The 26,962-nt window shown below is 45.0% G+C and overlaps 1 protein-coding gene across 1 annotated transcript in view; it reads left to right on the top strand.

The window, feature by feature from the left end:
- cep85l (centrosomal protein 85L) overlaps positions 1-26,962 on the top strand; it is a 90,828-nt gene that overhangs the window by 35,536 nt on the left and 28,330 nt on the right. Inside the window, exons 3-11 of the mRNA XM_084149097.1 lie at positions 1,129-1,847; positions 21,470-21,555; positions 23,195-23,312; positions 23,483-23,740; positions 23,895-24,047; positions 24,826-24,980; positions 25,124-25,241; positions 25,346-25,396; positions 25,614-25,721. Coding sequence (XP_084005223.1) covers positions 1,129-1,847; positions 21,470-21,555; positions 23,195-23,312; positions 23,483-23,740; positions 23,895-24,047; positions 24,826-24,980; positions 25,124-25,241; positions 25,346-25,396; positions 25,614-25,721 — 1,766 coding nt within the window. The remainder of the gene's footprint in view (positions 1-1,128; positions 1,848-21,469; positions 21,556-23,194; positions 23,313-23,482; positions 23,741-23,894; positions 24,048-24,825; positions 24,981-25,123; positions 25,242-25,345; positions 25,397-25,613; positions 25,722-26,962) is intronic.

The following is a 26,962-nucleotide window of genomic DNA, read 5'->3' as shown; positions in this document are numbered from 1 at the left end:
AGCCCAGGCTATTGTCCTCCTTCCACTCTGCCCAAGCTCCAGCCTCCTTTCTCCCTGTGGCTTACTCTCCCCTCCCCTCCCTGTTCCTCCAACACAACAGCCAGGCTACTGACAATAAGTCTGGAGGAGTAAATCCCTGCTCTGCTGCATTGCAGAGTCCTCTAGTTTTAATGAGATGCACGGAAGCCCTGGTGGAGGCTTTGATGTCTTAATATTAGTCTATTTCTGTAAATGATGAAAGTTGGATATGGGCCACTGGTTGTTGCATCATTCCTATAATGTGCTGATGTAATGGGCTGAACTTATAATTGGTTCTGAGTCAGAGTCCACTCCTGTCTGTATACTCATGGCTAACTACTGGCCTTAGTGCTGAGGTCTACAGAAGCAGTATCATAAGGTTTGGTACAGTGTGGGACTTTAAGATAGTATTCTATCATTCACTTTCAGACCTGCACTGGGGAGCTAATTATCTGTGTTTTGCTTTGGTAGTAAGTCATGTTTGTTTAGAATGGCTCAGCCATAGACACAATCCTTTGTTTCCACTGTGCTTCTTTGTGTGTGTGTGTGTGTGACTGGCCACATGTGTGTGTTCTATGAGCTGTGTCATTCATTGCTCACCCTGCGTGATGCCCCTGAGGCAGCAGTGTCCCTAGTATGTCGTATAACACACACAGAGACGCACTCTCACACACACACACAGCTCATGGGTTATTCATGAGGAACATGGCAGATGAGCCCAGGGCTGACACTTTGGGCAGAGCCTCCAACCATATAGTAACACAGTAACACCCCTCCCAAACATCTGAGCCCTCCAGACAGACCTACTGCAGCCTTCTATGAACAAGGAACACAATTTCAGAAATAATAATGCCCAGTAATATGTATGAAATGGTTATTGGAGCACACTGTACAGAACTGTGTTCAGAATCACATTTTAGCACCCCTTCTTCCTTTGTTACTAAATTCTACAGTTGTCAGGCAAGAAACTTCCAATAAAGTTGTGGTCATGTATTATAGAAATGTATGTAGTTTGAATAAGTAAGATAGTTGAAAGAGTCCGCCCACACACTGTTCCTCTATTCTCCTCCTCTAAAGTCTATTTGTCGTTCCCTCTCTCCTGTCCTCCAGACCACTCCAGCTCCAGCACCACCTTGTCCTTCCAGCCACTGCGCTCCCAGGGTGCCATCCCCACGGCCCACATCATGCCCTCGCCCTCCTCCGGCTCCAAGCTCAGCACGGTGCCCTCCCCTGGGGTCAGCCCCTGGTCCTCCTGCCAGCTGCCCTCACCCCTCGACAGCCCCCTGGACATGAAGGACCCCCGGCCCGTCCGCCGCTGGTCCTCCCTCACCCGCCTCAGTGCCCAGGAGAAGACCATCCCCGGGGGCCGGGCGGCGTACCGCTCTGACCCCCATGGCTCCCTAGACAGAGGGGTGCTCTACGGATACAGGCAGGACCCTCTGGGCCCTACCGACCCCTACCTATCCCTCTTGCACTCCCCAGGAGCCGAGGCCAGGTACAAGTACCCCCTGAGTACGAAGATAGACTCTCACTCTGCCTGCTCGTCCCCACTCAAACCCAACACCTTAGACCTGACCTACAGTGCCTTACCGGAGACCAAGCACCCTGGCGTTGGGCTGACGGTACCCAGCCAGAGGGTCCTACCGCTGGGCCACCAGACAGTAGGGGGGTCCCCCATCCAGCCAGCAGTGAGGACCCAGATGTGGCTGAGTGAGCAGATGGAGTACAGGCCCCCCGGCCCCGGGCCAGAGCTGTGTGGGGGCCTATCGGCCTGGCAACAGGAGCAGCAGCAGAGGGAGAGGCTACGGCAGGAGGCTGAGCTCAACCAGGTGAGAGGAGAGGATGGGGAAGTAGGCTACAGTTTCTGTTAGACAGCTAGTCAGGTCAAGGAAACTCTGTCAAGTAAACTGATGGGTGTTAGTTGTTATGGGTGTTAACCTGCCAGATTTTCAGCACAATATTGACTGGAGTCTGTACTAAAAGCTGGTGAAGATTTCCCTCCAAATTGTGCACCGCTTCATATAGGACTAAATATGAGGGCATATCGCCCTCTGGTGGGCTTCTGAAGCATTGTCGTTTCTCCTAAAGACCAATAGATAGTCCCTACCCTAAATCCTAACCTTAACCCTTACCCTAACCGTAACTCTTACCTAACCCTTACCTTAACCATTTTTTATTTAAACTTCAATGGGGTAGGGACGTCCCAAGGATCAAGTTTCAAGTTTTAATGTCATGTCCACAAGTACAGTAAAATGCCTTTCTTGCAAGCTCTAAACCCAACAATGCAGTAATCAATATCAATGTAGTACTAAAAATAACATAAGGTAGAACAAAAATACACGCAAAGTAAAAATAAGAAAATAGAAGAACACGAGAAAGTAAGTAAGCTATCTATACACAGGGTCAGTTCCAATATCATATTTACAATGTGCAGGGATACTGGAGTGGTAGAGGTGGATTCCGGATAGCACCGATACAAGATGCACATCCATTCCAGCATTTCCATGAAGGCTAATATAAAGTAGTTAATCTTTTCAATGAAGACAGACAAACTCTTTATGGTTTGTGTAGTTTATCTTTATTTTAAAACATTCTTTACAAAATGCAGTGTGACATAAGAAAGTGAACAGTGGAGCCAGTGCCTGCAGATAGACAACCGTTCTGCAGTAGTCATGCATGTTTCATCTTCAGACTGCAGAGAGCTTCTCTGTGTTTAGCTGGAGGTGTTTGGTGCATTTACTCTGTATTTATGTCTTACTCTGCCAAAAGAAATGAATCAACTCCTACTACTGGACACAAAACATTTACAGCACACACTTATGTTAGGATATTGCAATAACAATATTATATATCTCACTGAACAGTTTACACTACATGCCAATTTTTGAGTGTTGTACTTATCTACTATCCAATGTGAATATGCTAAAACTCATACTGTGTTCTAAACCAACTGGACACAAAAAGATTCAAAGCAAACTGTCTCCAAAGGGAAGGCCCCTAGACTTAGGCCTAACTCAACAGTTACTCTGTGATTGAAGCATAAAGAGATTATATCGCACCACAAAGGACTGATAACTTTAAAGGTCATATGCAGCTGTTTTTATCTCAATATCAAATATTTTCTGGGTAACAACCTTACTTGTGATTGTTTTGATTTAAAATGGTAAAAAATAAACAAAAATTGCTTCTTAGCAAAGGGCAATTTCTCAAGCAAGTATTTTGCTAGGACTGTCTGGGAGTGGTCTGAGTGGGGAAGGGAAAACTGAAAATGAGCTGTTATTGTCAGAAAGGTTTGGAACAGAAAGGTTTGGGTAATGAACTTTCTCATTGGTCTATTATTTAATTTACCGCATGGTGATGTCACCATGGAAGGCCAAAACTCCCACCCACCAAAACAGGCAGAAACTTCAGGCAAACCTTTCAAACAGCTCTTACACTAAAAGGGCATTATCATCATTTTCACAGTATCACAGTATTATTCCAACCTCATAGTGTGGAGATATATATATAAACATAGGAAAATCTAGTTTTTGACTGCACTGGGCCTTTAAAGATGAAATATGCCGAAATCGCTCCGCCATTTCCTGGTTGCTAAAATTCAAATAGTTTGCCTAATTTCAGTTTATGTGGCAAAACAAGCAAGTATAGTTTAGAGAATCATTGTACCATCTAAACCACTGTGAAATATATTTTACATAACCGAAAATATTATATTTTCAGCCACTTGAAGCTGAAAAAGAAAGTAAGACACAAAAACAAAACTTAAAAACGGGAAGCATAAAAAATTGAGCACATAGAACAGATTAGACTTGCTTTCAATCAGAATGACAGATCTATAACGCACATTTCAATGTGAATTGTGTAGGGTCACCCAAAAAGTTACATATTGCAGCTTTAATTATTCTCAGTTTCATGTTATTTGTCAGGTGCATCATCCGTGTTCTGTGCTTCGGTCTTAATAGCTTTGAATAGGCGGTGACTGTGAGTGTGGTCCTCTGTAGCTCAATTGGTAGAGCATGGCGCTTGTAACGCCAGGGTAGTGGGTTTGATCCCCGGGACCACCCATACGTAAAAATGTATGCACACATGACTGTAAGTCGCTTTGGATAAAAGTGGCTGTCTGCTAAATGGCATACTAAAAATACAAAAAATCACTGGGCAGAATTAAATGTGGTGCAGTTTGGAGATTCCATTTTTTTACATTCTATACCATCAGTGGATGGAGCTTCATCCTCCTGTCAATTCATATTTAGAATCTTGCCATCTCATGTTACGATCTCATGGAATCCCAGACTTTCATTCTCTCCAAAAGCTCAAGATCTTGGGTTCTAATCCAACAGGTTTACAGCCTCTATTCAGTGATTTGATGCTGTGGATGAACAACTGTTGAATAGTAATTAGTTGAAGCCATGGTGTATTTATATGATCAAATCAGAGGGACTCCCATCAGACCCTGTGGAATTGCTCAACCTAACTAAGCCATGAGGTCATATGTCAGAGGTCAGAGGCTACATGAGCTTGACCAGGACAAGCATGAGGAGCAGCACGATGACGATGAGCAGGAAGTTGAGCATCAGGTTGAGGCCGCGGTTGTTGACTAGATCCATGATGACACTCAACATGGAGAGGATGGGTTCAGGCTGCAGATACCCCAGGCAGAGTGATAAAATTCTGGGCAAAGCGCTTCATTCAGGGGGGTCTTCTGGAAGGTTCCTCGGGAAGGCTAGTGATGGTGGGTGGATGGATGCAGATGACATCCCCCTGCTTAGCCCTCGCTGTGGCTGTGCTGTGGTGGTTGTTGGTTCAGCTACACAGGTCTGAGAGGGAACACAGGGTCCCAGTGAGAGACTGGTTTGCTTACACAGACACACATATGATCACACACACACATACACACATATACAAGTCAGATTCCCTTGGGTTAACATTGTCAGTAAGTTTATTTCAGCAGTGCTCAGTAGTGTGTCAGTGTGTGACTAGCTCAGTGAAGCCAGGTGGCAGAAGGGAGCTGTAGGTTAAAAGTCACCGTGAGGGATGACAGACCTACAGGAGGGTGACATGTGTGACACAATTTTGACATACACTCCCCTACATATTTGTTTGGACAGTGAAGCGCAAATGTTTAATTTGGCTCTATACTCCAGCAGTTTGGATTTGAGATCAAATGTTTTATGAGGCGACAGTACAGAATGTCACCTTTTATTTGAGTGTATTTTCATACATATCTGTTTACCGTTTAGAAATGAATGCACTTTATGTATCTAGTGCCCCATTTGAAGGTGTCATAAGTATTGTCATTTTACAGCAAAGACCTGGGGAATAGTTACAGGAGAGAGGAGGGGGAATGAATGAGACAATTGTAAACTGGGGATGATTAAGTGGCCATGATGGTATGAGGGCCAGATTGGGAATTTAGCCAGGACACCGGGGTTAACACCCCTACTCTGAAGATAGTGTATTAAATTTAGTCCAAAGTTGAGTATTTGGTCCCATATTCCTAGCACGCAATGACTACATCAAGCTTGTGACTCTACAAACTTGTTGGATGCATTTGCAGTTTGTTTTAGTTGTGTTTCGGATTATGTTGTGCTCAATGAATGGTAAATCATCTATTGTGTCATTTTGGAGTCCCTTCTATCGTAAATAAGAATAGAATATGTTTCTGAACACTTCTACATTAATGTGGATACAACCATGATTACGGATAATCATGAATGAATGTGAATAATGATGAGTGAGAAAGTTACAGATGCACAAAGATCATGCCCCCAAAACATGCTAACCTCTCATTAGTATTTTTTTGGTGGGGTATGATATCTATGTCTCTAACTTTAGCTTCACTGCCAAATAAATATGTAGGGGAGTGTGTACTGCATCTGGGAACAACAATATTGTACTGCAACTCTCACACTGCAACTTCACAGTGTTATAGTGTCTGATTGTATATGTCATTAAAATAAATCATGCAGAATTGAATAGACTCTACAAAACAGTATATCGGATCTTATCCTACACAAATTCCTGCAAATTCAAAACCACTTTACAAAATATTAAGATAATATCCATGTTTTCCACCCAATCCCCTCCCCTCCACTCCTCTCCCCTTCCATTGTCTGGCCCTCTTGAAGAGTGCATGGCCCTGTTGGGCTGTAATGTGACACCTGGCCCCTCCCGGTCCCCTGAGGCCCTCACATCAACAACACGATGATGTAGATGAGCAGCAGGCAGATGAGGATGAGGCTGAAGTTGACAAAGAGCTCCTGCATGTTCTGCCTGGCCTGGGGGGGCACGTCCACCGCCATGGAGGCCCTGCGGATGGCCGAGCGCATCGTGTGCTGCACCTTATCCATGCTGGGGCTGGCAGGGGCTTGGGTGGGCTCTGTGGGGCTGGGTGCTAGGCAGTGAGGGGTGAGAGCGCGCTCTAGGACAGGTGGACAGAGGGGTGGTGCTGAGGATAGAGAAAGGTGGTGGGGTGGGTCGGTGACGGAGGGAGGTGACAGAGGGAGGTGACAGGAGTTGTCCCGGTGCCCAGGGGTCTGGAGGAGCTGAGCTGGGGGGAGGGAGGAGCAGATAAGGTGGAGTCAGTGAGCATGCAGAAAACACAGGCAGAAACATACTGTTAATGGAGTCAGAAGAACATTTTCAACATTATTTTTTCATATATATAATCAAACGTCACTCACTTGGGGCCCCATAACCGAAGGCCTAATAATCAATCACAGATCTCCTATCCCCACTGAGTCTGCTCTCTAGTCTTGCATGTTTCTACTGCTCTGCCCTCCTCTCAAGGGCAGACAACAGGGAAGGGAGGATAATACAATGATAATAAAATGGACTCCAACCTCCAGTCGTCTCCCATAATTCATTCCTCTCTATAAATGGCTGACTGGATTTGGCCAATCTTATCTGGGCTTATTCTGTGAAGGATGCAGCGCAAAATGTTTTCTAAAAAGGAAAACGGTTTTGTACTTTTCTCTCTATGGGGTTTCTAAGTTGCGAGTCGGGAGCTAGGTTTGAAGAGATTTGTGTAACCTGGATGTTGGCAGTTTGGTATTCATGGTGTATTTTACTTGTTTTTTTTTATGTGTCTTTGTATATTTTGGTATATTTTAATACTTGAATATTGTCAGGGTTCTTGAAGGATGTGATGCTTTAGGTGGATGATTTTATGTGGAATGTGTGTTTCAATGTACTGTACCAGCTTTAGACATCATATAAATGAATATCCCACTTCTCTGCTGGGTCTTTGACAACTCCAAGATGGAAGTGAGTAGGAGCTGTAAATGGTATGTCCTATCCGGCTTCACCACATTCCCTCTGGCAGTGCAGAATATGGAAGGAAAAACTGCTGGCGATCACACGCCTTATCAGAACGCAGAACACAGAACACTTCTAACTGGAGATGAAGCCATTCAAACCACCTCTAATCTCAGTGACTGTGAGGGTGCTGTTGGAGAGATTACTGTGGATAAAGCTGTCCTCCATTTTGTGTCGAGAATATACACACTGGATTGTGATCGTCAGAGCAGCCCTACTTCTCTCTAGTCCATCCACACAGGCCTTATCTCTTCTTCCAGAATCCTCTCTCCCCTCAGGGGCTCCTCAGTGACAGGCATGCCCAGGAAAGGTGTGGGTCACTTTCCCAGCTCTGCCCCTGGTCCCTGCTGGTTCCCTGCCTCTCTGAGTCAGACTACCCCTGGCCTGCTCCAGAGTAGAGGGGAGGGAGAGGCAAGGCGAGGAGGCGGCCAGGCCCGCTGAAGACCTGCTGACAGCAGTTATCTGCCCGGCTCCAGCTATGTGCCAGCGGGTATTCTTAGGGCCGACCTTTGGCTATCTCACAGAGGTGGAGTCCATTTCAACACTAGCCAAACCTAAACCCCTCTTAAACATACCTCTGACCTGACCTCGTGGACACCACCAGTGAGGAGGGAGGGGAACTGCGCTTGCAAAGCAGGGGTAGAGAGCAGGAGAGTGTGTGGATTTAATGGGTCAGGATGTAGAATCGGAGGAATCTCTCCAAAGTCCTGATTAATAAATCTGTAATGATTTAAGGGCCTTTCCTCTGTCCACTGTAGCATCTGGCTAATCGCTGTGATCACTAGCTCTGTAGATCTATACATCTCTGCTAAGAGAACATTCTCCTTATACATGTTTTTTGAGTCGTGTTGTTTACGTGCCATTGTGGTTGAGAGGAATGCTAGGCTATATCCTGGTGTTCTAAGAAGATCGCTAGTGACCACTTACATTTACATTTACATCATTTAGCAGACGCTCTTATCCAGAGCGACTTACAAATAGGTGCATTCAACTTATGATAGCCAGTGGGACAACCACCTTTTTTAAAATTTATTTTTTGTGGGGGAGTGGGAGGAAGAAGGATTACTTTATACTATTCCAGGTATTCCTTAAAGAGGTAGGGTTTCAAGTGTCTCCGGAAGGTGGTCAGTGACTCCGCTGTCCTGGCGTCGTGGGGGAGCTTGTTCCACCATTGGGGTGCCAGAGCCCCCAACCTAAGAGGCACTGGAGGGTTCTGGGTAAGAGGGGTTACTAGTGAATGATGTTGTAGCCCAGCCTGGCACAAACATACCTCCCTCACCCTGGTCACATGACATGGGTTTGCGTAACGCACCATGCCTTCAGCGATGAGTGGCAATCAAGCGGCATGTCAACACCAGATGCCCCCAAGTCTCCAGCTCTGGAGTGGTCAGGAGTTGTCCTCCTCATGTCAGGACAAAGGGGCATGATAAGTTCATTAATAATAGCCTCTCCCCTGGCGCTACTAAACATGTCACCATCTACTCATTCACTGCCCCCTGGGTTCACCCACCCACCCTTACAAGGGCCTTCTGAAGGGGAGGCCAAGGACACAGCAGGATGAAATGCCAAACTAATGGAGGCTGTTATTGAAACACTACAGGGATGTTGTTTGGATTTTAAACCCAAACCCACCATTCCTCTTCATGAAAATGTCCACATGGAGTGATGGAGCCAGTGGGTGAAAAACAAAGCAGAACATGAAATCGAATCGAACCTAAGAAGGAAATCCTTCTGAAACCTGGCAGAAGCGTTTGCAGGCCAATAATGTTCGTTTTTGTTTTTTTCTGCTCTCTTGGCGTAGTTCCTGTGATAATAAGTCATCTGGAGGGAGAGGGAGAGGGAGGAAAGCTTTCAATCGGCTTGGCCCCCAGCGCTGAACTTTCCATGATGGCATCACACAGCAATGCACAGGGAACTGTGGGCATTGCTGTGGTTGTGTGGCCCAGGAGAGGGCATAATTAGTGCCCGCCGCAGGCAACAGTGAAATGTTATACCGTCCCAATTACAGTACACATAGCAGTGTGAACAATCAATGGTCAATTGACAACCACAAAATGTCTGTTCTATTCAAACAAAATGCCTCTTCATATCAGCCTCTTCCACCTGGTATTGAAATATAGGATTACAATGAGTATGAGAAATTATTACCGGTAGGTTCACTGCACTGAGAGGCAAGCTAGAATGGGCCATTTTCATGATAAAGCCATGTGATTTCCAGTTCTCTCCTCCAGTGTGTGGTTGGTTGGTTGGCAGTAACCTTTCCCTGTCTACAGACTCCCTTTGTGTCCTGTCTGCTCATTTCAATCAATGCAAATTCCAGGCCTTTGGCAGATGCAAATGTGTGTGTTATGGATAGGTCACGGCTGGCCTGTGTGTGTGTGTGTGTGTGTGTGTGTGTGTGTGTGTTTGTTTAGACAGCAGGACAGTTAAGTTTAGTACTGCTCCATCCTAAACATGGGGATACCATTGTCTCAGGATATAGCCTTCATAACAACACTATTGCGTATTGCAAGATCAATCATTGCTTGAGAGATAAATATAATTTCTTCAGTATTTTGTGAGTCTATCTATTTGAACTTCTATTAGTGCTTGACCTTGTGAATAAATTATATTTATGGAATTTTTTGGAGCCCCGCAGAAATGCATTGTTATTAGTTTCAAGGTAATGTAGATATCATCGTAGCCCATGTATAGCTGGAACAATATTACAATATTGCATTCTTTACAGCACTTAAGTTGTCATTCTCGTCAGGGCTGTGAACTTACCTGCTCCAGTGGGGTGGATAGATGGATGGTAGATGTTGATCTGGAGGTCACAGCCAGTCTGGTGAGGAGGCTGGGAGAAAGGCTGTGGGTCCAGCAGTAGGCGAGGAGTTTCTCTGGCAGCACTCTACACTATGTCACCTAGTTTATGGGAGGAAAAGCAGATGGGCGGAGAGTAGAGAATAGAGAAGGGGAGAGAGGGAAGGGAAGGGAGAGAGGGATGTAGCTGCCTGGGGGAGTGGCATCACTGCTATGTGGTCTGTTTATCCTTCCATTTTGGAAGAGGAGTGCATGGATGGGCAGAGCGGGCAAGTGGCCTCCCCTCTCTCACCTGGCATACTGTATAAAGGCTAGTACCACTCGTTCTGATGTTGAACTGGGTCTCTCTTTCACTCTGTCTTGGGGAGGCTTGCTGCTGGAGGACCTAAACCATCTGAAACCCCTGAGGAGTTTGAACTGTGTGTCTTCACTATCAGGTCATACTTGGTCATTCTGAAATGGCAAACACAGGCTGATTATCAGTCATGAAAGTCATGCGCAGCCACAACTGAAAAGCACAATGTTGTGGTTGTTGTGTTTTTTTCTCTCTCAGGAGAGAATGAATAAATCGGGTGTTCTTGGAAAGTCTCCTGAGGAAAAATCATCAGCAACATTGCTTGTTTCTTATTGAGAATTGGTTCTCTATCAGCTTTTCTGGCTTCCATTCAAACAGGTTTGGATAGCTACAGCTCCAGTGTGTGTGTGTGTGTGTGTGTGTGTGTGATTCATAACCCGCATAGACTCTGTTTGTTTGGAGGACTGTCTATTGCCGTTTCATGTAGTCAGTCCTCTCTGTGTCCCTGACTGTATCAGAGGAAGCACAGTGGTCATCAATCTCTCCAGGGGCTCTGGATCTGAACACTTTACTGCAGAGTTTTCAGCCCCAAAACAGGATCAAATCCTGCCTTTTTGGCACTCCTCTCTTCCTTAAAAGGAGCTTTGAGCTGGGTCTTGACTATCAAAACAAGCTCAGAATAGTGCATTTGTTAAATGGCTGTTGCTTTGAAGGAGGAGGAAGGGCGATGTGGGGGAAATGATGCAAAATGTACGCTACAAATTGAAGAAAACGAACACGAAGGTGACAGCTCTAGCCAGCCACATAGGTCTATAATGGAAGCTGTTGATGTTATTTAGCTAGTCTAAGCACAGCATGAGTCTCTCGTGAACTGTGACCTTCTGTGGGCTTTGGGTTAGTTGGCAACCTGTGTTTAGTGCATATAGCAGCCATGTGTATGCGTACACATAGAGAGGCAGGTACTAAGGGCCACAGTGAGCTGCAGCTGGCGTGCCCTCTGGCTGTGTGTGAAGGCCATGCTCTATGCTTTAAGGGCCCGATTCCGACTTAGGAAATGACGCCTTTCTTACACACTTCTCAGTAATTGGTATTCAGACTTACCTTATGAAGGTGCGTAACAGGCTTTGCAGAGGTGGGTCCCTTGCGCTCGCTGAATAAATGTATTTCAACCACTGAAAACCCTCCCACTTGTTGGCCAACAGATTTTCTCGTGGAGTTTTCATTCTATAGGGTTTTCAGTACATTTCTCTTAAGCCTTCCCTTTAAATGCGATGTACCTTTTAATTAGAATTTTGTCGACAGACTAGAATACATCGAGAGAACGGGTTCAGAAAATAGGGATCAATAAAAGAATGCCATCTATACATCTTCGTCTCCATTTCAGCACCAACTGGTAGATTAAAAAATACTCTGATCTTGTAGATTATTTTGGCACATTTTAGGGTTAAGAATGTGTCAATCATTTTAAAAAAACAGGTTTGGAGAGCCTTTATACATAAAATATATTGATGAATAAAACATAAAGTGGTTTGATTCATCCTGAAAGTTGTCATATTCAAGTTTAAATGAAATATTGGAAGGTGGAAAAAGTCTACAATAGGGCTTGAACAATAGTGCTATAAACCTATCCTAATTCTCACTAATCATGGAACTGTATGACAACGGTCCAGTCATCGTAAAATGTCCCAAATTATTGCACAACGTTAGCCTAATATGATCCACTGATGCTAGCGACCCTCAGGAACAACTTACATCGACGTGACAGAGGAAAGAAAGGGAAACGGAATGGAATGATGCAAAATGTAAGGTACAAATTGAAGAAAACGAACACAAAAGTGACAGTTATAAATGTATTACTGACCGTGGCTCCCGATTAGTGCCTAATATGTAACATGATACAAATTGTCAAATAAAATGGAGAAAAGCCAGTTTCTAAAGTGTATATATCAACTTGGCAGGTTCAGCCCTACAAAAGCCTATAGCTTGGGTGTCCAAATTTCATCCACACAATTAAAATTCTGAATAACAGGCCAGCTATTTATAGCCTATTTCACTGTGGAAAGGAGCCACAATACATGTCATGTTGATATGATTTTGAGTTTGCTTCCATATGGCTGGTTTGACATCTCCTGGGATCATGAGGAAAAATTATCTAAAACAATTGCTATGTGTATTTACAATCTCCTTTTCCAAACGGATTACTCATTTACATAGCTCTTATTAATAACTCTTATCCATTTACAGTACCAGTCAAAAGTTTGGACACACCTACTCATTCAAGGGTTTTTCTTTATTTTTACTATTTTCTACATTGTAGAATAATAGTGAAGACATCAAAACTATGAAATAATACATATGGAATCATGTAGTAACCAAAAAAGTGTTAAACAAATCAAAATAAAGTTTATATTTGAGATTGCTCTTGGCATTCTCTCAACCAGCTTCATGAGGTAGTCACCTGGAATGCATTTCAATTAACAGGTGTGCCTTGTTAAAAGTTAATTTGTGGAATTTAATGCGTTTGAGACAATCAGTTGTGTTGTGACAAGGTAGAGGTGGTATACAGAAGATAGACCTATTTGGTAAAAGACCAAGTCCATATTATCGCAAGAACCGCTCAAATAAGCAAAGAGAGACGACAGTCCATCATTAATTTAAGACATGAAGGTCAGTCAATCTGGAAAATGTCAAGAACTTTTAAAGTTTCTTCAAGGGCAGTCGCAAAAACTATCAAGCGCTATGATGAAACTGGCTCTCATGAGGACCGCCACAGGAAAGGAAGACCCAGAGTTACCTCTGCTGCAGAGGATACGTTGATTAGTGTTACCAGCCTCAGAAATTGCAGCCCAAATAAATGCTTCACAGAGTTGAAGGAACAGACACATCTCAACATCAACTATTCAGAGGAGACTGCGTTCAGAGGAGACTGTGTGAATCAGGCCTTCATGGTCAAATTGCTGCAAAGAAACCACTACTAAAGGACACCAATAAGAACAAGAGACTTGCTTGGGTCAAGAAACACGAGCAATGGACATTAGACCGGTGGAAATCTGTCCTTTGGTCTGATGAGTCCAAATTTGAGATTTGTTGTTACAACCGCCGTTTCTTTGTGAGACGTAGAATACGTGAACGGATCTTCTCCGTATGTGTGGTTCCCACCGTGAAGCATGGAGGAGGAGGTGTGATGGTGCTTTGCTGGTGACACTGTCTGTGATTTATTTAGAATTCAAGGCACACTTAACCAGCATGGCTACCACAGTATTCTGCAGTGATACGCCATCCCATCTGTTTGCGCTTAGTGGGACTATCATTTTTTCAACAGGATAATGACCCAACACACCTCCAGGCTGTGTAAGGGCTATTTGACCAAGAAGGAGAGTGATGGAGTGCTGCATCAGATGACCTGGCCTCCACAATCACCCAACCTCAACCCAATTGAGATGGTTTGGGATGAGTTGGACCGCAGAGTGAAGGAAAAGCAGCCAACAAGTGCTCAGCATATGTGGGAACTCCTTCAAGACTGTTGGAAAAGCATTCCAGGTGAAGCAACGGGTGGCTACTCTGAAGAATCTAAAATCTAAAATATATTTTGATTTATTTAACACTTTTTTTGGTTACTTGATGATTCCATATGTATTATTTCATAGTTTTGATGTCTTCACTATTATTCTACAATGTAGAAAATAGTAAAAATAAAGAAAAACCCTTGAATGTGTAGGTGTGTCCAAACTTTTGACTGGTACTGTATAAATTACAGTGCATGGAGAATGCTGTTATTTCTATCAGAAAAAAAGAAAGTAGATGCTTTTTCCACTTGGAACCGGCAGGTTCGCTCAACCTTATTCATGGTTTCCTCACACGTAAAGGTGGTGGAATTATGAGGGAATTAAGTCAATGTCAGAACACGGCTTATCTGTAGACACACCTCTGCCACACCTTCATTCCTTAGATCTCCACCCCGAATGAATAGCGGTTGAATAGCATGCTATTCTCATGCTTAAGTTTAAGGTCAGAATATGCAAAGAGAGAAAAGTGCATAAAAAGGGAATAACGGGTTGGAATCGGGGCCTAGGAGCAAAGCATCTGTCAACACTGACTCACTGACTCCTCCCTGCCTCTATTGTTCCTCCAGGCTCTGTGTGTGTGTGTGTGTGTGTGTGTGTGTGTGTGTGTGTGTGTGTGTGTGTGTGTGTGTGTGTGTGTGTGTGTGTGTGTGTGTGTGTGTGTGTGTGTGTGTGTGTGTGTGTGTGTGTGCTCTCATACGCATTCGCTAGGGCTGTGATGGTCTTGAATTTGAGGTTACGGCAATTGGCCAGGCCAATGTACACGGTCACCGACATAACCTATATGAAACAAGCCATTACACTTCGTTATTATCACGGCATTTCATTATTATTATTCAGGTTATTACCTACTTATAAATATTAATCAACAAATTAAGAAATGCCAGGTTGGAGAGGATCGGTCACATTTTCGTATTGACGCAACATTAACGTCAAAATAAAGATACAGTTGAAGTTGGAAGTTTACATACACCTTAGCCAAATACATTTAAACTCAGTTTTTCACAATTCCTGACATTTAGTCCTAGTAAAAAGTCCCTGTCTTAGGTCTGTTAGGATCACCACTTTATTTTAAGAATGTGAAATGTCAGAATAATACTAGAGAAAATGATTTATTTCAGCTTTTATTTATTTAATCACATTCCCAGTGGGTCAGAAGTTTACATACACTCAATTAGTATTTGGTAGCATTGCCTTTAAACTGTTTAACTTGGGTCAAACGTTTTGGGTAGCATTCCACAAGCTTCCCACAATAAGTTGGGTGAATTTTGTCTCATTCTTCCTGACAGAGCTGGTGTAACGGAGTCAGGTTTGTAGGCCTCCTTGCTCGCACACACTTTTTCAGTTCTGCCCACAAATGTTCTATAGGATTGAGGTCAGGGCTTTGTGATGGCCACTCCAATACCTTGACTTTGTTGTCCTTAAGTCATTTTGCCACAACTTTGGAAGTATGCTTGGGGTCATTGTCCATTTGGAAGACCCATTTGCGACCAAGCTTTAACTTCCTGACTGATGTCTTGAGATGTTGCTTCAATATATCCACATAATTTTCCTTCCTCATGATGCCATCTTTTTGTGGAGTGCACCAGTCCCTCCTGCAGCAAAGCACCCCCACAGCATGATGCTGCCACCCCGTGCTACACGGTTGGGATGGTGTTCTTCGGCTTGCAAGGTACCCCATTTTTCCTCCAAACATAATGATGGTCATTATGGCCAAACAGTTCTATTTCTGTTTCATCAGACCAGAGGACATTCCTACAAAAAGTACGATCTTTGTCCCCATGTGCAGTTGCAAACCGTAGTCTGGCTTTTTTATGCCGGTTTTGGAGCAGTGGCTTCTTCCTTGCTGAGCGGCCTTTCAGGTTATGTCGATATAGGACTCGTTTTACTGTGGATATAGATACTTTTGTACTTATTTCCTCCAGCATCTTCACAAGGTCCTTTGCTGTTGTTCTGGGATTGATTTGCACTTTTCGCACCAAAGTACGTTCATCTCTAGGAGACTTCTTCCTGAGCGGTATGACGGCTGCGTGGTCCCATGGTGTTTATACTTGCGTACTATTGTTTGTACAGATGAACGTGGTACCTTCAGGCATTTGGAAATTAAGACAATCAACAAACATTAACAGGACAGAGAAACCAGACACATGGAGCACGTAGATTATGGTATGAAATAAACCAAACCTTGTTTCTCACAAGTGTAGCAGGTTGTGAACTCTGCAAACAACGTTTCCACTCCAAGAATGAGAACGATGAAGAACTGTAATTAATTCATGTATTAACAGAAATTAATGACAGGGATTAACGGTAAATTGCCTTTTCTCTGATGGTCACATGATATAGTCCACACACAGTCCAGCAGGCACCATTTTGAGCCTTTAAGGCCACGTCGGTCTGTTATGCTTGACCATTGTAACAACATTACATTGTGGCGTTAGCTTTGAATGTACAGGTATAGCCTAATGCATTCTCTATGCTCATATCAAGGCAGTCCCAATGTATCCCTGCTAGGGTAGGAGAGGTGGAAGGGGAGGTGTGTGTCAGTGTGCAAGGCTGGGAGAGTGCTGAAAGCTGGGGTGTCTGCACTGGAGGGCCCTGGGAAGAGGGCGGCAAGGGCGATAACGTTCTAGGAATTGGCAGCAGATTAGCTGTGCTATGTGACAGAGTGACGCTAGCCTCGCCTTGCCACAGCAGTAGCCAGGGGATAGAGAGGGGGGGTGAGAGAGAGAGAGAGAGAGACAGAGAGAGACTAAGAAAGAGGTAAAAAGAGAGCGAGAGAAAGAAGGTGAGAGGAGCGAGAAAGCGAGAGAGTATGGCTCGTCTCTCTCCTCCATATTGACCCACCATACTACAGTATAATGAGTCAGCTTGCCTGCATGTCAGGTCTCCAGGGCCCTCCTAGACCTCCTCCTCTCCAGCAGAGAGATGGACAGAGAGAGCTACAGTTATTAGCCTGCTTGGCTCCCAGGTGTCATTTAGTCAGCCATCTCCACAAGAAGTCAGGGAAGTTGTGTTGTTCCCAATGTGCCATGGGTTCATTTTAATTGGTAACATATTGATGCAGCTGAAACCTGCCCCAAAGCCAAATGCTGTCCTCGACTGGAGATGGTCCAAGAGAGACTTGGTGAAACAGGCTAGGCCGTTTCTATTCAATTTAAATGGATGCAATTAAAGATTGTTGGGCTAAATCCAGGACTACAGTACCTAATATGTAGGCCTAGTAGAAGTATGAGAAAGCTAGTGAGATAGTTTGTAAATCTAGCTAGTGAGATGTAGGTGCTAACAAGCTAGCAAGTCCACTATAGAGCTAACCTGGGTCATAGCCGTGCCATGTTACATGTAACTCAAGCCTCACTATGCTAACTAGCCAATAGCACCGTTGACCAGTAGGCCTAACAGATTTACAGTTTGCAGCTGACTCATTCTATACTCGTATTTGTCAAAGCATAAAATTGAAGAAAAACACCCCACCTCAAACTTGTATCTCAAACAGACCGTTTCAAAAATACTTGCTATTTCCTCATAGAGTATGGTGTCATACTCCTGAGGAGGATGAGCTGGCCAATCAGCGGCTTAGAGGAAGATGAGCTGGCAAATCAGAGGTCTACTCACGTTAATATTTTGAACGACTGGTATACGCCCACACCATTCTGTTGTTGGGGGTACGCCCACACCATTCCAACACAGAAAAGCTGCTTTTTAACATACTTAATTAAAAACTATTTAAAGGGAAACTATTTCACTCATATTGTAAGCAATTATAGGTCATATTTTATAAAAATCTGGAAACACTGGACAGTTTAAGTAATAAGCTCTGCCAGGAAGATAGTCATTTGACAGGATTAAAGATCACCTCCCAGTAAGAATGCTTTGAACTATAAATTCACTGGCCTATGTGGGACACATTATAAAATATTATTCGGTTTCTGGTTCGTTAGTTTGGTGTGTGCGTGCCTGTGTGTGTGTTTGTGTGTGTTTGCATGTTTCCATCTCACTGTGTGGTACAGATGAATAAACCCAGCTCCCCAGGCATCTAAATGAAACTGTCTTGTCGTTTGGCATTTCAAGCGTTCAGCAGGCAGTTGCACAGTGTAATGAATGGGTCTGGGTCTGGGTCTCGGTCTGTCTGGGAGCAGCTGTTGCTGTTACTGCATTTCAACTGTAATTGGTTGAAATGACTGTGTGGAGGAGGAAAGCAACAATATGGTCATTAGATGGAACACTGATTAACCTGTTGCCAGACAACCAGAGATATACAGTATGCTCCTGCTCTAGGACCAGTGACAATGTGAGGTAGCCTGATACTGGGTCTAGGGCTTGGTGGTGGGAGTAGGCTTCCTCTATGGCTGGTGTATGGTATCAAACCAATGCAGTATAAAAAAAAATAAAAAAAAGTGTGTGTGGGGTTAGCAGGCATGCAGTGACATGATCTCAGTCATATGGCGGTGGGTGTTGTTTTGTGTTGGGCTGTGCTATCAGCTGGTGGGGACAGCTATGCCCCAGACCAGCCATTCATCCCTAATGTTAAAGTAAATCCCTCCCTCCCTCCCCAGCCCCACCCCCAGCCCAAGAGCCTCCGAATGCATGGCGACATACTTACTGCACCCCACCCACCCACTCTCTCTTTAACCTACTCTCTCTTGCTTGCTCTCTCTGTCTTTCTCTTTCTATAAACTTGGCAAGCAAGTAAGTGAACAGCCTCTCTTTCACCACTGATTCCCAGAGAAAGTGGCAACCAGCATGCAATGCCATTTCATTTTTAGTACAAACTAATGTACAAACTCGACCATCATCCATCAATGTCACCCTAGTAACAATAGAGCCACTCTCCAGTGGGTTTCTTCCTGTTAGCTGAGATAATCAAAGAATGAAATGTCAATGGAGAAAAGAGGGCTGTTTAGAGTTTTTTAAATCAGTGCCTTAGTGACTAGTGACCCTTTAAGGATGATGGAGAGTCTACATAGTGGGGACTTTCCCTATGCTGGATGGAGCCCCAGTTCATTCCCTTGTGTCCTCTCTCTCTCACTGCGATGTCACTGAGAGAGAGAGAGGACAGGACAGAAACCACCAGTCCTAATTTAGACCGTGGTCTGTTTGGACGTACATTTTATATTTGAGTCATTTAGCAGACGCTCTTATCCAGAGCGACTTACAGTAGTGAGTGCATACATTTTCATACTTTTTTCATAATGACTTCCGCTTGCTGGGGGTTGTTCCTGCTCCCTGAAGGCTGTAGTGGTGGTTTGGTGCTCTGCTCTCCCCAGAGACACACTGAGTTTCCTCTACACAGGGACATTACATTTACATTTACATTTTAGTCATTTAGCAGACGCTCTTATCCAGAGCGACTTACAGTTAGTGAATACATCTTTTTTTTATACTGGCCCCCCGTGGGAAACGAACCCACAACCCTGGCGTTGCAAACGCCATGCTCTATCAACTGAGCTACATCCCTGCCGGCCATTCCCTCCCCTACCCTGGACGACGCTGGGCCAATTGTGCGCCGCCCATGAATCTCCCGGTCGCGGGAGGCCAGTTTGTCATGATCGCTATTTAGGTTATATTTAGAGAGAGTTAGAACTTTCCTCCCGTTTCCTCTGCAGCAAAACCCGTAAACAATCATGTGTGGTGATATTGTCAGAGCTAAAAAGCATGTGTGTCTGTGTTGTCTATGTTGTGATGAGTGGGCCAAAGCAAGCAGTGGGACCCAGACAGAATTCAGGCCAGTCCCTGTGGGCCCCACTGGCCTATCCTGTCTTACCCTGTCCTGTCTTACCCTGGCCTATCCTGGCTTGTCTCCTCACACAGCTGCTCAGTGTTGTGGAAACTCCCTGTGTTTCCCCCCAGCTTGTTTTTTGTCACTACAGCAGTGTCCCTACCTTTTATTGGGGCCCTTTTGTAATATCTCCTGTCTGCTGAGAGCCCATGTGTACTAGCTTGTCTTACCAGGATACACTGGACACGTCTCTGCTTGCTTCTGCCCGCTGCTGTGGCCACCATCACACAATGGTTTGTTAAAAATAGACTAAGCTATGTGAAGTGGATCTGGAGTCAGGGACGGATGGATGTCTGCCAGTGGAGGCTGCTGAGGGGAGGACAGCTCATAATAATGGCTGGAACGGAGCGAATGGAATGGTATCAAACCATGTGTTTGATGTATTTGATGCCATTACACTGATTCCGCTCCAGCCATTACCACGAGCCCGTCCTCCCCAATTAAGCTGCCACCAACCTCCTGTGATGTCTTCCTACCCTGCTGAGCACCTGGTTCCTATCAGGGTATGTGGGGGGAGGGGGTTGGGAGGGACAAAGCCTCACAGGAGGGGGTCCTCAGCAGCATTTTTTACCAGGGCTAGAGAGACAGAGAGAAGAGCTGTGAAGCTGATATCTAGGGCATTAATAGGATAGGTATTTTTAACCTGGCGGCAGGCAGGGCAACTCAACTGGAAAATACTTTAAGAGATGATTACCGAGGGGTTACACACATCTGATAAGTAAAGAGCAGTATGTGGTTATGGCTCTTGTGTCCAGGATCCATATTATTGGTGTGTATTGTTTGTGCACATAGCGCCATAGCACCACCATACCACTCATGACTAAGCCTGAAGTCAATGGTGACTGCCAGATCACCACAGTTGTCAGATAGAGCCTTGAGTGTTGTAGACACAATGTCCAGTCCACCATTTTAGAATACCTATGGGATTCTCCAGGGTTTCAGATATGGTTTCAGGGTTTTACCATATCTTTTGAGCTATAGAAATAAAGACTTAGATGTTGCAGCCTCCATACCTTCAATCATCTTATGGAGACGAGATTATAATAGTAAGTGACGACGCGTTCAGTAACTGAATTTGTCCAATAAGAACACCCATTTCGTTCTTTCCGATTCTAATTATTTTATATTTCGTGCCTACTGAACATGACCTGGCTCTCTCTGTCCTGTGCCTCTGTAGTAGGAGGTAGTGAGAACATACCTGATCCTATAATGGGACCTTGTCGGAATAGCGTGATCCCTGTGTTAGCTCCTCACCAGGGGCCCTGCAGCAGCCCAGCCATCTGGCACATAGACCTTGTTATGCTATAGGAGATTAGTCACTCACTGATGCAATGTTGAAGAGACGCCCGCCCAAACGGCCCGTCCATGACACCCTCCCCACACTGTAGAGAGGAGAGCTTTAAAGGATATACTGTTGGAATGTGTGAAGGCCCAGTGTTTGGAGGTGTACATTGGGCTTTGAAGTTGGAAAGTTGCAGATAAGCTGTGGCTCATGTCTTTGTATAGGGACTACAGTTAGGTTATAAATGCAAAATGGCATTAGGCTAGTTGAATCTCTTGGGTGTCTCTTAGTTAAACCTTTAGTTTGATTTTAACGAAGATGATGAAGATGACGACAAGGATGACAACGATGTGGATCTGCTTGTTTAGTAGATGTTATTGTAAATGTGCTGACCGATGTGTGTGTTTCCTGTGCAGATGCTGGGCGGAGCCTCCCTTCCTGTGAACACGCTGGTGAAGATCAAAGAGGGCCTTCTGCGACAGAGAGAGCTGGAGATTGACAGGTCAGAAATACACAGCAGAGGACAGGGAAATTTAAACCAGGAGAGGTGCAGTAGTGAGTCATTGGGACAAGCAGGGGAATTCATTTAGGCTGGAGAAAAACACCAAAACAATTCTAGGAGAAACACACCCGAATCTTAGCATTATTGTGTTGGACCAAGGCTTCTGAGCAGCAAATGTACACAGTATGTACCTCATTATATTGCAGCACTGTCTGGCTCTGTTCATCACATTGGAAGGAAAAACATTCCGTGAGTGTCCCTTCAGGTTGTCATTGCCCAGTGGAAAGTTAGAGCACTGCAGTCTCTGATATGATGGGGCAGCATCGCTCGAGGCATGTACACACACATACATACACACTTTTTCAATGACCTTGAGCAGATGTCAGTGTGGCGGCATGCGGCCACACGCGTCCGAGGTGTCCCCTTTCAGAGTGGCAGGCTGGTGCTGACAGGACAAGCTGGGCAGTGCCAGGGGAGGTTAGTGGACAGTACAGGGTCACCCACCCACACACTCATCCTGAGATTACTGCAGAAAATACAGGCCGAGACACAGCACACAGACACTACCCTGCCACATCGACACATAGACTGGTATGACATTAAAGGCTGGACCCGCTTTGAACTGGAGAGGTCAGTGTGCAAGCCAGCCCAGGCTAGCACACTGGAAATCCTGGTCAACTGGTGTTATTGTGAATAAGACAGCATGCTGTGTGCGTTAGATATAGGACGAACACTTTCCTACCGATATGTAACTATCCATGAGTTGGGATAGCAGCAGGCTGGTCAAGGTGTTAAAGCGAGGGCTTTCTCAATTGTGTGCCTTGTTATTGAATATCTCCATCAGTTGTGACTGGAATGAATGCGAAAACAAGCTACTTTCACCACCAGGTGGCAGTCGAAAGCAACCTACACACCAAGCATTTAGTATTCCTATCTCGATCCAGTAACATTTATCAACACTCCCCTTTTATTTTGCTGAAAGGCAGAAAATGTCAAAGCAAAGAGCTACACACAGGTATTAGGAGATTATTATAAATATAACATTTTTTCAGGGCGGGGTTTAGGGGAGGAATTATGCTTGCCTCATCAGGATAGCATGTAGCCAGCTGGCCCAGCCCTTCACAAGAGAGAAATATTAGACAAGTGATTTACACTGAGTCACACTACCTTAATTTTAGGAGCCTAGAGGAGAGCGCTGTACAGTGAGTATACAAAACATTAAGAACACCTGCTCTTTCCATGACATAGACTGACCAGGTGAATCCAGGTGTTCCTAATGTTTGGTATACTCAGTGTATATTACCACCTGTCCACAACGCTGACTCAAAAGTACCCTGGGCTAGATGTTTATGCTATATGCTATACACACTAGTGGCATTAAGACAGATGTTATTATATAGTATTATTATATATCGTCCTACATGCTCCACATTGATTGGCCTGTTGGCTGTGTTTTTCTATATTACTGCCAGCCTGCTTAATATTCATAATGGAGAGAGGTGGCACTGTGTGTGACTATTGCATATTTGAATGTGTACCTCATGTTTTTACATGTAAGTATTACCTGGATATCAGTATAGCTGCTTCTGCTATATTGTGGTGTATTGCTGACATTCTATGTCTGATGTGTGTTTTCCAGACAAAAGCAGCAGATCCTACAGCTCCATGCTCGGATCAGGGAGAACGAGCTGAAAGCGCAACAGGTCCTCCAGAGCCAGAAGGGGCGCTGTGACGACCCCTATCTACTCAAAGCTAAGGTAATAAAGCCTCACCTATCCAGTAACAACTCAATTATCTGACCTAGTATACTGTTATACACAACTGGCTAAGTGTTAATATTTCTAAGCTTTGTCTGAAGCTTTGACATTTGTTGACATATCTGGAACTCTTTAAAAGACTGACAACTCTCTCCTCCTCTCTTTTCCAGGAGTCTCCATATGACAGTCCGGTGACTCAGTCACACCCCCAGCTCCATCTGCAGCTCCACCCCCACCCCCAGCTCCAGCTCCAGCCCCACCCCCAGCCCCAGCTGCAGGTCCCAGATAGGGTGAGCCCTCTGTGCTGTGACAATGGGGAGCTGGGCCGTAAGCTAGCCGCTGCAGAGCTGGAGGTCATCCACCTCAATGAGTTCCTCAAACAGAACACCCAGAAATACACAGAGGACATCAAGAAGCTGGAGGAGAAGGTGGGCAATGGGCACATTACACAGATAGATCAACCCTAACCCCAGCCTCAGCCACAACCCTAACTCTAGCTTGATGTCTACACCCCTGGAACCCTTAACCTAGCCACAACCCTAACCCTAATGAATGTAATCAACCCTCTGTCCTGCCCTCCAGATGAAGACGCGTGACCGCTACATCAACAGCCTGAAGAAGAAGTGTCAGCGGGAGAGTGAGCAGAACCAGGAGAAGCAGCAGAGGATAGAGACCCTGGAGAAGTACCTGGCTGACCTGCCCTCCCTGGACGAGGTCCAGACACAGGCCCAACAGGTACAGACCCTATCCAGCCACAGGATCACCTCAGCTTCTTAGTCATTTGATGGCCATGTTAGAAAATACAACAAAAAATGATGAGAAAGTACATGAGCTAGCCTGTATGATCTTGATTTAGTTTTAGGGTTAAGATTTAGGTTAAAGGCAAGTTTTAGGTGAGGGTTAAACGTTAATGTTACTGGTTGAAATTGGATTTGTGGTCACTGGTCAGAAAGCTCCTTATGTCTGCCCCCTCTAGCATGGCCAGATAGTGAGCCCCTGCTAGCCTCTCTGCTAGCTAGCGTCTCAGTGCTAAGCTAACACCTGGTAATGGAGCGGAGGCGCCTCTTCATTACAGCTCTCTAATCCCATTAGACCTGATTAGATCAGCCATTTCAGGCTGCATTAATGGGAGTGCTAGAGGGGAAGGAGGAGGAGTCAGGGGAGTTCATCGTGTCTGTTAGTAACCTCTGATCAACCATAAGATAATATGTCTTCTATTGTGTTTGCCCTGTCTATCTGAACTGTAATGATTATTAAATCATCGTCAACCTGCTTTATGTCATTTTCTTCAAGACAATAATGAGATTCAATTTGGTAATAGTAATCACGTAAGACACCATTTTACCACTTGAGGTCAATAAGAACCAAACAATTACGGCAATGTAAATTTCAAAGTGTGGTTTGTGTGCGCTAAACTGGTGTGTATGGTTCGGTGAGTCTTATCTAGTTGTGTTTGCCTGTTTGTGTGTGTACAGTCCTAATGTTCTGTTCATGTGCTGTGTGTGTCTATTAGCTGGAGGAGGGTCAGGGGAAGGCCCAGGGCCTGCAGGACACAGTGGCTCGTCTAGAGAAACACCTGGAGGAGGGCCGCACCGTGCTGCAGGAGAAAGAGGACCTGATTGAGACCCAGTGCAAGAGGGAGAAGGAACTGGTGGCTGCTGTGCAGAGGTATGATCAAGGAATTGAGATACAATAGCAATATTCCTCTGCAACTCCTGTTTTTAGTTGGAACAGTGTGTTAAAACAGAGCTGGTTAGTTGTGTTGATGACAGACGGTGCCCTAACGTTGTGTCTCTCTCTGGTTCCCCCAGCCTGCAGGAGAAGGTGGAACAGTGTCTTGAGGACGGGGTCCGTCTCCCCATGCTGGACCTGAAGCAGCTGGAGGTAGAGAACGCACGGCTACAGGAACAGCAAGCCACCACCAGCAATGTGAGATGCAGACACACACACACACACACACACACACAGGGTCATTCAGAGTGATGAGTCTGACAGCTACCAGATGTTTACGATTCCTATCTGCTCTTTTTCAGCTGATAGACAATCAGAAGAACCAGATTGAAAAACTCACTCTTGAGCTGACGGTAAGCCCTACTATTAGACTTTATTTGGGTCAACAGTATGCTTCAATCAGGTGCTATTGTAGGATAGTAGTTGTCATGTTGTGTGTCTGTGAGTGGTGATGATGGTGATGATGGGGATGATGATAATGTTTAAGAAGTGGATGAGGATCAGTCATCTCTGTCATCATACAGCATAGTGGGCGTTTCATGTGATGGCTGTGTTGTTATTCTGTTGCAGGCTGTAGAGCAGAGTCTACAGAAGGAGCGATGTCTCTCCCAAGAGCTCCAGCAACAGCTGCAGGAGAAGGACGAGGACCTGGTTGCTTTCTCCCACACCCTCCACCAGGTAACCAGCCCCTCACTGATGAGCCCCACGCAACCTCTCCAAAAACACTAACTACAAATGTGTACACATCGCAAAGTAGAATTATTCTTGGGAGCAACAAACAATGAGCGGACATTTCTTTAGCCCCGTTTACAGTGCCTTCGGAAAGTATTCAGACCCCTTGACTTTTTCCATATTTTGTTACGTTACAGCCTTATTCTAAAATGGATTTTAAAAAATAATAATCCTCAGCAATCTATACACAATACCCCATAATGACAAAGCGAAAACAGTTTAAAAAAAAACAGAAATACCTTATTTACATGAGTATTCAGACCCTTTGAGATCCGAAATTAAGCTCAGGTGCATCCTGTTTCCACTGATCATCCTTGAGATGTTTCTACAACTTGATTGGAGTCCACCTGTGGTAAATTCAATTGATTGGACATGATTTGGAAAGGCACACACCTGTCTATATAAGGTCCCACAATTGACAGTGCATGTCAGAGCAAAAACCAAGCCATAAGGTCAAAGGAATTGTCCGTAGACCTCCGAGACTGTATTGTGTCAAGGCACAGATAAGGGGAAGGCTACCAAAACATTTCTGCAGCATTTAAGGTCCCCAAGAACACAGTGGCCTCCATCTTTCTTAAATGGAAGAAGTTTAGAACGACCAAGACTCTTCCTAGAGCTGGCCGCCCGGCCAAACGGAGCAATCGGGGAGAAGGGCCTTAGTCAGGGAGGTGACCAAGAACCCGATGGTCACGCTGACAGAGCTCTAGAGTTCCTCTGTGGAGATGGGAGATCCTCTCTGCAGCAGTCCACCAATCAGGCCTTTATGGTAGAGTGGCCAGACAGAAGCCACTCCTCAGTAAAAGGTACATGACAGCCTGCTTGGAGTTTGCCAAAAGGCACCTAAAGACTCTCAGACCATGAGAAACAAATAAAATAAAATAAAATCTCTGGTCTGATGAAACCAAGATTGAACTCTTTGGCCTGAATGGCAAGCATCACGTCTGGAGGAAACCTGGCACCATCCCTACGGTGAAGCATGGTGGTGGCAGCATCATGCTGTGGGGATGTTTTTCAGCGGCAGGGACTGGGAGACTAGTCAGGATCGAAGCTGAACGGAGCAAAGTACAGAGATCCTTGATGAAAACCTGCTCCAGAGCGCTCAGATCCTCAGACGGGGGCGAAGGTTCACCTTCCAACAGGACAACGACCCTAAGCACACAGCCAAGACAACGCAGGGGTGGCTTCGG

Source organism: Coregonus lavaretus, assembly GCF_964263955.1.
Source record: "Coregonus lavaretus genome assembly, chromosome: 31".
Lineage (NCBI taxonomy): Eukaryota > Metazoa > Chordata > Actinopteri > Salmoniformes > Salmonidae > Coregonus > Coregonus lavaretus.
This window is presented reverse-complemented; position numbering and strand designations above follow the sequence as displayed.